We start from the raw sequence: 13,243 nt of genomic DNA, 5'->3' as shown, positions 1-13,243 counted from the left end.
GGGACGTCGAATAAGGCCGGCGCGGCAACTTTTTTCCTTAGCGGGCGGTGGACATAGCGCCCCATGAAATCTGGGGTTCTCCGCTTCACACGCACACACGCACACGCACACGCACACGGCGCACACGCAAGCCGCACCACCGCTCACCTCACCACCCCCGTCCACCCCTTCTCGGTTCTCGGATGCTCTCTACTTAGTGCACATACCTGCACCTCCCAGCAGTCGTCGCAGCCTCAGTCGATGGACCCGCCCCGGCGTCTCTGAACATGCGCTTGCTTCCCCACAGCTTCTCGTCCCTCTGCATGTTCTCCACCCTCTGGTCTGGCTCGTCTCCGATCGGCCATTGACGCGCTTCTGGCTGTCGCTACCCCACCCACCACCTGCTCCCCTGCATCGCCGCATTCCCGCATTCCGCCTTTGATGCGGCCCCTTCCGCCCATCTCTGGCCTCAAACTCTGCTTTTCATGAATCAAGCGGCCTCTCCGCCGGCCTCTGCGAATGCTGCCGTGCCCCAGCCCAAGCCCATCCGCTTCGTCACCAACCATGACGGGCCCTATGCCAAGCGCCGTCGCATCAACTCGGCCTGCTTGACATGTCGGAAGAAGAAGACGCGCTGTTCCGGTGAGGCCTAACATACCCAAAATACAACCATTGGTGCTGATGGTACAACAGGCGAGCGCCCGGTTTGTGGGACTTGTACCCAAAACAAGCACGAGTGCGCGGGCTACGGCGACGACAATGGCCCGGGCGATGCACAGAAGAATAGCAAAAAGGCTTCCTCCCGACGAGCGAGCACAGTATCCAACAGCAGCACTCTGGCTCTGAAAAATGAGGCTCCTATCGATCCCCAGCTTACGCGACCGTCTATTCCACACACAACCTCCCAGGCCTCTGACTCCAGCACCGTTAATCCGTCGCCCAAGCAGGATATCGCCACTGGAAGTTCCGGCCTAACTTTGAGCACGCGCAATAGGATGCCGTATTTTCGGTACTTTGGTCCCACCGCCATTGTGCCTGGCCTGAGGCAGATGGTCGTCAAGGTGCGCGGGAAACAACATGGAAGTGCGCAGACTACATCCGATCGTACGTATCACCCCGAGTTAGGCGTTAAATATTGTCGTGTGCAAAACCGATCACCTGAACAATTGAACCGGAACTGCTGCTGACTTTACCAGCGCACATTGTCGAATCCTCACCTGCTCAGCCTTCTGTGGGGTCGCCACCTGCACAAGAAGCTCGTACCCCAATAGAGATACCCGTATACGACGCTTCGTCTATGTCTCCGAGTCCGCTCATCACCCATCTCTGCAAGGTCTTCTTCGCCCACCTCGGCTGCTCATTCCCGTTTCTGCAAAGAGAAAGGTTCATGCGCGACTTGGAGGAGAAGCAAGTGGATGCCATACTTGTAGATGCTGTCTGTGCCTTGGCGGCCCGTTTCTCGACACATCCCATGTTGACGGGCAACAACAACAACGATCACAAAGACAGCGAGAATGAAAGCTCTAAGCTTCAACCCTCGGAATATGGTCAGGCATTTGCGCAAAGAGCAAAGTCCGCAATTCCAGATGCCTTTCCATGTCCCAGTGTGGCAGTGGTGCAAGCTGCTCTTCTCCTCGCCTACGATGAATTCGGTGCAAGCCGCGATAGTGGCTTGTGGATGTATCTTGGAATAGCTATTCGCATGGCTCAAGATTTGGGAATGCAGTCTGTAGAAGGTCTCAAGTATGAAGGACGCCACGGACCAACGCCGAATTCGGTCAAGAGTAACCTAGAAGAGCCGCGGCCATCGGAGCAGTCTGCGTCACAAGACAACCGTGAAAGAAGTGCCGAAGAACAAGAGCAGCGGGCGGCCGAGCGTGAGAGATTGGACACTTTTTGGTCAATCTTCTTCCTAGATCGAGTCATCTCGTCTGGCACCGGGCGTCCAGTCACCCTGCGGGACCGCGACATTGAAATTTCTTTCCCTTCTCTGGACGAGGTCGATTCTTCTGGATGGCCACTGCCCTACCCTGCCTTGATCCGTGTCATTCATCTCTATGGACGCGTGACTGATTTGCTGAACCGCATCAGAAGCGCTGCCGATGTCACGCCAGAACTTCACAAGCAGTTAGGAGTTTGGGAGGACCGACTGACAAACATTTATCAGAATCTCTCGCCTAAGCTACACTTCAATGCTGTAAACTTCCAACAGTACGTCAAGCTAAACCAAGGAACAAACTTCTTGTTGCTCCACTGCTGGTTCCACACGCTCATCGTTCTACTGCACCAACCGACACTCTTGAGAACTTTCGAGGGTACGCCTCAGCCGCAATCCAATCATAGCCGAGAATTGTCCATGTCTTCTGCAAAGACTGTTGCCGATATACTAGCTTTCACGGAGCTTATAGATGTGAAGACTGGCATGGGTAATCCGTTTACTAGGTTTGTGCTTCCATACCCTACCTGTCTCAATGGTTAAACTAACACCGTTTTAGTCAGCCCATATACATCGCTGCATGTGCCTTTCTCAAGGAGACAGCTATCCACTCTGCATCGTCTCAACCCCATTCCCGTCCTACAAGCCCTAATCGAAATGAAGACAATGACCAGAAAGCACCCATTGGCAACTCGCTTGACCGTCTCGACACTACCAGTTCTTCCGTCAACGATCGTGAACAGAAGCAGACTGCCGCCAAGCACACACTGCTTGCGTCTGCTGCCAACCAAAATTACCAACGTTGCTACCGCGCTCTAAAGGCGCTCGAAACCTATTGGGCAGGAGTCAAGTACATCATGACCGTGCTCGATCAAAAGGCGAAGGGCGTTTGCGATCCCCTGCTTTACACTGCGGAAGAGATGGAAAGCGCTTTGGAGGCACCCAGACCGGAACCATCATTCACTAGTCCGGGCTGGAGAAGGAAGCTTAGTTGGGGCACATACTTGACAGCTCAGAACTCGGACGCAGATGTTGCCAAGATGGCAGCTGCCATTAGGAAAGGCGCGCGATCTCCAAAGTTGCCTGGCTCACCAATGGTGCACCCTAGTCAAGGTATGTACCTCATCCCGACATTTTGAACATCTCATTAACTCGTGCGTAGCGATAGGATGGTCACTTACGGGAACCATGAACTCGCCTTCGACAAACGTGGCCGTCATGTACACTTCCGAGAACGGCGAAGGTCGAACCACAAGGCAACCGCCTGTCCATCAAACACCAGCCAGCGCACAACCTTCCATAGCGTCCTTGATATCAGATCCACCTATCAAATTCGAGGCACACCAATCCTTAACATCAACATCAAGCATCGGACGATTTAGCTCATCATCAATGCCCCCACCTCCAACCAACCAAGCCTACAGCAACATGCCCAACCCCGACCCCGTCATGGTTTCAGACGCCGACCTCCTCCTAAACCTACACTCTCCCTTCTCCGGCAATTCCCCCGCCGCAGTCCGCACCCCAATTGCCACCCAACAACCTTTCACGCGTGGCCCTACGCAAATGCAACCTCCACCCCCGCAAAACGATTTCTCGCCCACTTTTACCACGTTTCACGCCCCATCGGATCATGCCTTTGGGGACATGGTAATTGATACCCAAGACGTCGATATGTCGCTCCTTGGCGCGGATATGATGCCTTGGGATCTAGAGTATTTGCCACATGATATGCTATCATTTGGCGATGGGTCGTTTGGGGGTGCGGGGTTTGGAGGGGGTGATGGGACGGGCGGGAATGCGGCTGATTGAGTGAGGTGGAATGGATCCATGCTTGTTTGCGACCTTTTATGATTACTGGAATTTTCGAATATGTATGATAAGAGAGTTTATGTGTCGATGGAAGTAAGTAATATTGAAGGGATTCAGAGCAAAAGAATCATGGACGGAGAAGGCAAATTTTGGACATGTTTAGGTTTATGATACCATTTTCAATTCTTCATTCGTTTCTTCCCCCCCCCCCCCCCTTTTTTTTTTGCCATCCATGGTTTTCAAAGGTACTTGAACATGCACACACCAAAAATCTAGTCAAACAATGTATAACTTCCCATTCCCCTTTTTTCCCTTGCATATAACGCTTCAAATATACCACTACTGTAACATGCCCTCCAAACTCTCCCCAAGAATCTCCTCCATCCCATTCTTCCACCGCTGACACTCGCGTTCAACAATCTCATCATCATCTTCCATGAGCTCACTAATAAACGGTAGCATCTCCGGCAACAAGCCCAGCCACTCCTCGCCCAACCTGCGCGTGAGACTCTGCTCGCAAAGCACAGTTGCCAAGCGCGTGTTTCGATCTTCGCTGCGCATGTTCTTGAGCAAGATGCTGTTCATCTCACGGTGATTCTCCATGCTGGATGTGGATGCGGCGGCGAGGTCGGTGATGGTAGGGATGACATTGTTTGTGTTGTTTTCCGGGGTAGACGATGAGGCGGAGGGGAGGGACAGGAGGGACAGGAGAGGAGGCATGATAGTGCCAAAGTGGGAGGGGGCCTGCCAGAAGCCGTCTTGGTCGTGCTGGAAGGACTTTTGGAGCGCGGAGAGGACGGCGGTGCGAGTGGGTTCCTCTGTGTCGTTTTTGGCGAGTTGGGTAAGGACTTTGGCGGCGGGCTCGATTATGTAGCTTGAGTAGCTTGTTACAAGGGACTGCGTAAGAATTAGTGGCTGGAAGAGATTAGGGCTTGGGTAGGTGCATACCTTGAATTTTTCGAAGAAAGCTGCAAGGAACTTGTAGAAGGTGATGGCACGTTGAGGCTTGGCTGGCAATAGACCTTCTTGATCTATAAGCTGCACGAAGAAAGGTCGGAATGTGGCATCACTGAGCTTGAGAACCATCGCGATGACTGATTCAATCAGTGTGGCCTCGAGTTGCTCAATCTCCTCCTCGTCAACCTCTTCTTCAGTCTCCGATTGGAGAGTGTCCCGCATACGGAATGTTTGCAGGAACAAGCTGAATAGCGGCGAGCTCGCCTTGACAAGTTTGGCCTTGGTCTGAGCATTGATTGTGGACTGCAGAAGTTGGAGCTGTTCGAACAAGGCGTCGAACCCTTGAGAGGCGGCATTTGCCCATGTCGCCTTGATAGAAGAAAAGACTTCTTGTCCACTGAGATGTTGCGATACACTCTGGTAGAAGCTAGCGCGGGTTTCATCGCAAGCATCCTCTAGGTCAGCAGCAGCAGAGCGTTGAGACAGCCGCAAAGCCGTGTCCAAGTACTCCCGCGAGAACATGTATCCCAGACGGTCGACAATGTTCGCAAGTAGGGTGAACACAGCATTGTGAAGGCCAGCCTTATCTTCATCAATCGCATTTGACAGGTACTCAAACGCAATGGGAACGATTGTAGGCAGTAGCGAGATGGCCTCATCCTCAAGGACGTCGATGACAGAAGTCAGACAGATCAAAGACAAGATGCGGATTCTGTCATCGCTGCTTGATAACGATTCAGGGCCGGCGATAGTTTGAGCCACTGAGGACACAGCGGATACATCCTTCTTGCCGAAGCGCTCGATGATGCGGTCGATGCAGCTGACCGAGACCATCTTCGCATCCATCTCAGATGTCTGTTGCAGAAGCATCTGAACGCTAGGCAAGAAGGAGATGAGTGCTTCCACAGACTTGCGGTCATTCTGCTTGGCAGTGCCTGCTCGAAGCTCAACTGACTTGACTGCAGCAACCTGCACATGAGAGTCTGCACTGGAGAGGAGCAACTCAGCAGACTTGATGAGATCGGTCGTTGGCAAAAGATCCAAGCAACTGGCGAGAACACGACTGCATGCTGCGTACGACTTCGAGTTTGACGTCAGTTTCTTGGAAAGCTGGATAGTGGTTTCGATAATGTCTGCAAAGATCCTTCGTGGCCTTTCTGGGTCATCCTTCTTTCGATATGCTCTGGTGACGTGTGCTTTAACCTTGTCGTCCAGTGCCAGATCGGTCAAGCATGTAAGCAAGCTTTGGATTCCCGAATCAAACTTGTTATCCTTTGTCTTTTCCTTCAATCCAAAGAGAATCTCTGCGACCTGTGGTTTCGGCCCGGTGGCATCGGTGAGAAGATCAAGGTAACCCTTAAAGGTGACTAGAGTATTGATGGGATCGAAGTAAAGCAACAAGTCTGCGCAGAACCTTCGTTGCTCCTTGCTGTGGTACCGGTCGGCAAGTAGAGCAACAATGGCTGGAAGAGAGTCTTCAGGGCCCAATGTGCGAGCCAACTGTGCGAACAGCTTCATCCTTCTGTGCAAGGGAATGTGTTCGAACGCCGCAGTAAAACTAAGCAGTAAGTCTGAGACCCCAGCAATGAAGTCCCTGTGCTTTGAGCGAAGCGAAGCAGCCAGTTGTGGAACAACACGGGAGATTGTCTTATCAACGACCTGAGCTGAGTAGTCATCGTGCTGTCGGAGCAAAGTAGATCCGATGAAAGTGAATATAGGCATAAGGTTGTGCAGAATGAGATCGGGGACCCATGAAGCAAGGTTCGAAATCAAAAGCAGGGCGCTGTTCTGGACTTGTGGGCTGGAGGAGTGTCGGATACAGTCGATCAAAAGGTCTGCGCGCACTGCTGACTGGTAGTCGGCAGTGTCTGGCATATCCATGAGTGTCCTAACAATTGGGCTTAATGACCCGAGGATGATACTCTGCAGGTACACCAATTCAGATTCCGACTGTTGCTTAAGCGGTTGCATTTCAGCAAAGATACCGAAGAGGCTCTTGAAAAGCTCTGGATGTTGACCAGGGTTAGATCCTTCGACCAATTCGAGTACCAATGTGAGTCTTCGAAGAAGCCTTTGAACGTCATCCTGGGAAGAGAGTTCGACTCGGGCCATTTCACTTCGGCTAGTCCGTCTCCGCTTCGCTGCCGGCTGCCCTCCAGGCATCGCGGTGGGCGAGGGAACGCTGTCCAAGAAAGTAACAAGAATTTCAGAGTCGAGATTGACGTTGCGTAGGATTTCGATAGATTGTTCTCTGCAGAGTTTGTCGAAAGAGCTGTCGCCCTCACTCAAAGCCAAGCCTAGCATGCATTGGGCAAGAGAGTGTCGAGATTCAGATCGGAAAGCAGACCATGAAGCCTGAATTCGACCAAAAGCAGCTACTAGCAGCACTTCTCGCTCTTTGTTGAGTGTTCCAGAGATGATATCCTGCAACAATTGGGCACTCTTTGCCTCCCTCGGTGTTATTGCAGCCAGGTGCGAGCGCTCAGCATCATCAAGAGAAATGGCTTCGCCGCTGCACTGTTTTGTGACAGCATCAATTGGAAGACCAGACCATTCGTTCAACAATGGAAGCACGGAGTTGGTGCGGACTGTGTCTGAGACCTTTCCACGAATGTTGAACATTGGCAGCAAACACAGCCGGACTCTCAGCAAGGGTGTACAGCCGGCGTGACTTGCAAAGAAACTGAGTATGGCCGTTCGCGTTTGCATTTTGAAAGTTTGCTTAGGTTGGTTCTGCGACTGCGTTCCCTCGAGAATACTTCGGAGCGCAGGAATGATGAATTGTGCATCCATGACGCACTCCTCAAGCATTGGCTGGAGCATCGAGACAATAAAGATGTAAACATCTTCAGGCTTCAGCTCCGAGACGTTCTTAGAAGCTTTGCCGTAAACGTCCGACTTGCCCCACGACTGAGCCTTTGATCTCGCAGAGGCCTTTCGCGTCAAAAGACTGATGCAGGCGGCAGCGGACCGTCGAATGAGGGGGGAGGGGTCAGCGAGAGCATGGACAAAGTATGGTAAAAGGTTCTGCAGGGTATGAGCAACCTCCGACTTCTCGAATGACAAGGCTGTAGCACGTAGAGCGGCGATACGAACGGCAACCGGGCGGGTACTGGTCCAGACACGGGCAAGGAAGGATAGGTAGCGCGTTTGCTGGAGTGCAGTTCCCTGGTGCAGTGCATCAGAAGCAAGAAATGACTTAGCCTGTTTGGTCAATACTGCCTGCTCAAAAGCATGAGCAACCTCAGCGAACTCATTTTCTGACCCTGCCTCGAGGAAGCTGGTAACTGTAATCTCCGGCACCTCTAGAGCAGGTTTCTCAGTGGTCTCATCAACGTCAACCATCTCTTCATCAGAGTCCATCTCTTGAATATCCTCAATGTCAAAAGTTTGCGCAATGGTTAGTCCAAGGGATTCCAAATCGACATTGTTCTGCTTTGCCGCATCCTGCAGCATGGATGACAGGTCCTTCGATTCGACTAGTTTGGTAGTAACCTGGAGTAATTCTCCATGCGTTTCAGAGCCTGGCACACTGTCGCGCAGAAGCTGGGCTACGGCTGACAGTACGATTTGAATGCGGGATTTGCTGATAAGACCAGATGCGATTAGCTCATGGAAAATGGCATGGTTATCCTCTGAGCTGACGTTAAGTGCACCGAGCGCGCAGCCCAGTACAAGCCGCTCGGCCTGACACTGCTCGGATACACTCTTGAGCCTTTGCACAAGTTGTGGCACCTTGAGGACCTTCTTCGCAACCTTGGTCGGAAGCTGTGCTTTTGAGCGCTCATTTGCGATGATCGCCAAGCAGCCTAGGCAAGATTGAAGTGATGTTTCGTCATGAGCTGCAATCACAGCCTCCATCAAGCCATCTAAAATCTTGTCTCCAACCTTTGCCTGGTTCACCAACATAATGACAATGGCGTAACAGGCTAGTACAGTGTCGGCTCCATGCTTGGCATGCATGCAGCTGTTGAGAACTGGAAGTAGATCTAGGACCAGCTTCTCAGTACTCTGGTCTTGGAGATGCTTTTTGCCAGAGTTTGAGTTGCTCAGTATGCCATAGATTGCCTCGACAGTAATTCCAGACCAAAAGGACAGCATGTGAGCAGCCTGGTGGCCTGCCTCCACTACTTTAGCAACATATGAATGGTAGGCCTTGAAGAATTGGGGCGTATTGATGGCTGTGTAGGCAATGGTCCGCTGGGGTACATTGGTGGGGGCCTGGATGTAAGGGAAGAGGAAGCGGATGGCGTGCGATGGCTGCGGGGGCAGGATGGACAACAGGGCGAGGAATTGGGGCGTGTTGTGGTAAGGCAGGTAGGTGAAGACGAGGCATTCTGTATTGTATTCATGGATGCTGTTTGCAGTTAGCCATGCCAACAGCGCAAGCTTGTGCGGGCGAGATGGTGATATTCAACGTACCGGAATCGCCTCACAAGCCACTCCAGCGCCTTCTCTGCTGGCTTAAGCAGCAATCGGGGGCCAACCAGCGTAATGAAGGCCTCAAGCACGGTATCGAGCTTGGCATTTTCATCCTTGGTCATCTGGGTGCGGTCTTCGGCTTTGCTCTGCTCGCTGAACAAACTCTTGGAGAAGCGCAAAAACCTTGAATCTAGTGCGCATAGCTCCCGGTAGCCCTCATAGCATATTAAATAGACATTTTCAAATGACTGCGATGCGGCGATCTTAGGATCAAATAGCAAAGATTTGCCATGTGCCGCCTTCTGGGCGCGCAGGTCAAGCTGGTGGGTGCTCGAGGCCGCGATGGTCGCGAGCTGTTTCTGAAGCGCTGTCGCCATTTCCGGGAATTATTCGTGTCGCACAAGATATCAAAGTTTGTTTTTGGAAATCCCGGAAGCCATAAGACGCTGCGAAACAGCGTGGAAGTTGTCGTGGCAGGTTGGGGGGGAAAGCTTGAGGATGGTGATGCGCATTCAAAATTTCGAGGAAGGACCATTTGCAAGATTTCACGCTAGTGGGTTTTTACGGCGGGCCGCTTCAGCCACATGCGCCATCGGACTCCCGAGACACGTGCTACCTCCCCTTCATTGCACACGGCCCTCCGTCCTAGGTATCAAGTGTTCACAGCATCCACACCTTCTTCCAGGAAAACGAAATGATTTTGACATTGAACTGGTAGCATCTCATTGGATTTGCACCGTCACTCGGCTCATGCTGCGTCTCTCGCACCCTTCATCGTGGCTACAAACAAGAGTAATATGACATTAGCTTGTATTATCACTTAGTATCGAAGGATTTTGTCGAATGCTCGTTCCTTATAATGAGCGCGAACACCTCCAGTTTCGCGAGCTTCCGGCCAAAGCCCAAGCCTGCTCAGGAACCATCCAAAAACCCCCAACAACATGGCAAATCTGATGAGACATCAAAAGAAAAACACCAACGCAGAAGAATGTCGAAATCACCAAGCCGACAGATCCGGGAAAAAGACGCGTCTGCAAATAAGTCCTATTTCAGTGATCGACGAGGAGACGCGGACGTGCTACGATATGGTACCTTGAACCGTTATGAGATCCCACCTTACCGTCGCTACGGCCATGGATTCGTCTTGGGTCTTTCATTGCGACAGAAAATTGACCGAGAATTATCTACGGATAAGAAAATATATGTGTCGCCTGCCACAGGCCGACGTCAACAGCGTCTGCTCACAGACAAATCTACAAAGCGATCAGGTGAACGTGCGCTGCGTCTAGTAAAGGCCGGCGGCGATGCATCAGATCTCAACCAAGACTTTGTGCTCTTGTCCACAACTGGCAAAAGGAAGCGCCATGACAGTGATGATGACGATGAAGACGACGACGAAGGAACACCGGAATTTGACTATCGAGGAATAGAAGAGGCAAAGTCTGCAGAGCCAGCTGACCCCGATACGCAGTATGAGTCTGATGTTGATGTTACATTTGATGCCGAAATTACTCGCACCAACTCGAGACTGGCATGGCACACCAAAGAGCATCCTGAAGATGTCTCAGGGTGGCTGGCGCTGATCGCTCACCAGGAGGCCATGCTGAAGCTTGAGCGGCCGTCTGCGGAGTTGACAGTTTCTGACAAAGCCCATCTTGCCGACATACGCATCGACATATACACGGAAGCCCTTAAGAAGATCAGTAAAGACCCTGAGAGCCAGCTGAAACTGTACAAAGGGCTCTTGAAAGAGGCCGAAAGAGCATGGGATGGGGCCAAGCTGGCCAGTAAATGGAAGGACGTTCTCACAAAACATCCAGAGAGCGTTGAACTGTGGATGATGTATCTTGACTTTGTGCAGTCGCGATTTACAACTTTCAAGTACGAGGATTGCCGAGCGATCTTCTTCAAGTGCATCGAAACTCTCACGGCAAGCACACAGCATATTTCACATGCGAGCATGCTGCACATACTGCTGCGCCTTACATCCATGACGTATGAAACCGGATATCAAGAGCTCTCGGTAGCAATTTGGCAAGCCTTGCTTGAGTTCCGTATTCTACGGCCCGCAGGGGATGCGACCATTGAATCATTTGAGATGTTCTGGGATAGCGAGGTAGCACGCATTGGCGAGCCGCAAGCAAAAGGGTGGAAGCATTACAGTCCAGAAGACGAACCTGCATCGCTCGAGTTCGCCCCCTTGTTGGAAAAAGACTCCTCAGACTCGTTCTTTGAAGATTTCGAAAAACGCGAAACGGAAGCTACAAGGCGGCTTGTGATGCCAGGTCGCACATCTGATGAAATAGCGGAGGACGATGCCTTCCATACCATTCTCTTTGACGATATAGCACCATATCTGAAGCTAGTCCCTGAAGATTTGCCGGCAGAACTGCTTGTGGATGCCTTTCTATGCTTTTGCGGACTACCTCCTATGCCAAAGTCGGGCGCGCATCAGCAAAGCTGGTGGTCCGATCCTTTTCTGCAACGCTACTGGTCATCGTCTCCCGTTAACGGAGATGAATCTTCCAACTTTACACAAACGCTCAAGCACTTCTCGAATTGCCCGTCGAGAAGTTTTCAGATGACAACTGAGCTATTGTTTGACCAATGTTTCTCTACCAGTAGCATTGGTCTAGACACCGATTTTATCAGACGACTGCTCAAACTCGTGGCCTCAGATACATCGAGCGACGATGTTCTTGGAGAGTATCTTCTTGCATTTGAACATCGGCACTACCCTAACGAGGCCTTCAAAACAGCAAAGCGACTACTAAAGGCACGGCCATCGAGCTTGTGTCTATACAATGCTTATGGATTAGTCGAATCTCGGCTTGGAAATTCAGACAAGGCAGATCAGGTATTTCGTATGGTGCTTGCTATGCAAGCCGGTAACTCGAAGGAATTGACTCCTCAAGTATTGGAACTCCTAGACACCTGGGTCTGGGACGCTCTTCGTAGAGGAGAGAGAAACGTAGCTCTCTGGCGACTCGTCTCACCACACGGCAGCCTTCCTGCCGAAACTTCAAAATCGCAACCCGACTCAACTCTCATAGACAGTACTCGTACAAAGCTCGCCGAAATCAGCGAACAAGCCCTACTCGCCCAAGACCACACAACCGCAATCCTCAGCACCTCCCTCTCCGCTCTCCTCCTCTACCTAACAAGCTCCTACTCCCCCTCTCTCGCCCTAAATCTCCACTCCCACCTCTCCCTCTGGTTTACCTCCCACGCTGCGACTTCCTCCCCCTCCGCCGAACTCCATGCCCAATCCATATCCCGCCTCCTCACTTACCACACCACCCACGCCCCCATCGTCAAACCCGCCCTCACCCGCTCAACCCTCGAGCCCCTCCTCGCCCACTTCCCAGACAACACCATCTTGCTCTCCCTCTACGCCGCAAACGAATCTCGCTTCTCAATCGACGACCGCGTCCGCGGCGTAATGCATACCGCACTCCAGCGCACCGACGACCGCAGCATAGCCGGCTGGGCATTCGCGATCCACTACGAGACGCTCCGGGGAGAAGTCGCAGGCTCGACGCAACATTCCATCCGCGCACTGTATAAACGCGCGGTCGAAGGGAGCGCGAAGAATTGTCCTGCGCTGTGGAAATCTTACATCAATTTTGAACTTGCGCAGCTGCGGCGTCTGCGTGATTCCCGACAGCTGCAGAACAAGAAGCCAAGGAGAGATGGGAAGAAGAGTAAAGTTGAAGTTAGGTTGGAGGAAGCGAGGCAGAGGGTTAAAGATACGTTTTATGCGGGTTTGAGGAATTTGCCGTGGTGTAAGGAGGTTGCTATGCTTGCTTTTGGGGAGGCGGGGGGTTTGTTTGGGGATGAGGAGAAGTGGAGGGTTGTTAGGGTGCTGGTGGAGAAGGAAATGAGGGTTTTTGTTGAGGTGGATGATGATGAGGCTTGGGGCGTTGCGAGGGAGACGGGGTGGACGGTTTGAGGGTGATGCATGGATGTCATTCGGTTGCTTTTGTCATGTTTTGTAAAAGTTTTATTTCGCATCATATCGTTGGATTAAGACAGGTGCAATGCGACCAATATCCGAAAAGGTGGTTATACGCGAAGTGATAAGGGGGGAATGTCGGGACCAAGGTTTGTTGGACTATGTTTCCCTTTCTGGGAGCC

At 51.9% G+C, this 13,243-nt stretch overlaps 3 protein-coding genes across 3 annotated transcripts; 2 read left to right on the top strand and 1 right to left on the bottom strand.

Moving 5' to 3' along the window:
• Window positions 1–464: 464 nt before the first annotated feature.
• On the top strand, window positions 465–3,727 carry COCMIDRAFT_95030 (uncharacterized protein; the record flags this gene model as incomplete). Its single annotated transcript, XM_007689651.1, has 5 exons — window positions 465–621; window positions 673–1,083; window positions 1,176–2,421; window positions 2,475–3,028; window positions 3,078–3,727. 5 exons carry the CDS (start codon window positions 465–467, stop codon window positions 3,725–3,727), a joined length of 3,018 nt encoding a protein of 1,005 aa, XP_007687841.1.
• A 339-nt stretch (window positions 3,728–4,066) lies between these two features.
• Window positions 4,067–9,483, bottom strand: COCMIDRAFT_5178 (uncharacterized protein; the record flags this gene model as incomplete). The annotated part of the gene is made up of 3 exons (XM_007689618.1): window positions 4,067–4,624; window positions 4,676–9,041; window positions 9,107–9,483. 3 exons carry the CDS (start codon window positions 9,481–9,483, stop codon window positions 4,067–4,069), a joined length of 5,301 nt encoding a protein of 1,766 aa, XP_007687808.1.
• A 482-nt stretch (window positions 9,484–9,965) lies between these two features.
• On the top strand, window positions 9,966–13,058 carry COCMIDRAFT_94969 (uncharacterized protein; the record flags this gene model as incomplete). The annotated part of the gene is made up of 1 exon (XM_007689650.1): window positions 9,966–13,058. One exon carries the CDS (start codon window positions 9,966–9,968, stop codon window positions 13,056–13,058), a length of 3,093 nt encoding a protein of 1,030 aa, XP_007687840.1.
• Between the last annotated feature and the right edge of the window lie 185 nt (window positions 13,059–13,243).

Source organism: Bipolaris oryzae, assembly GCF_000523455.1.
Source record: "Bipolaris oryzae ATCC 44560 unplaced genomic scaffold scaffold_62, whole genome shotgun sequence".
Lineage (NCBI taxonomy): Eukaryota > Fungi > Ascomycota > Dothideomycetes > Pleosporales > Pleosporaceae > Bipolaris > Bipolaris oryzae.
Note: the sequence above shows the minus strand (reverse complement) of the source record. Positions and strands in the feature narration are given on the sequence as shown.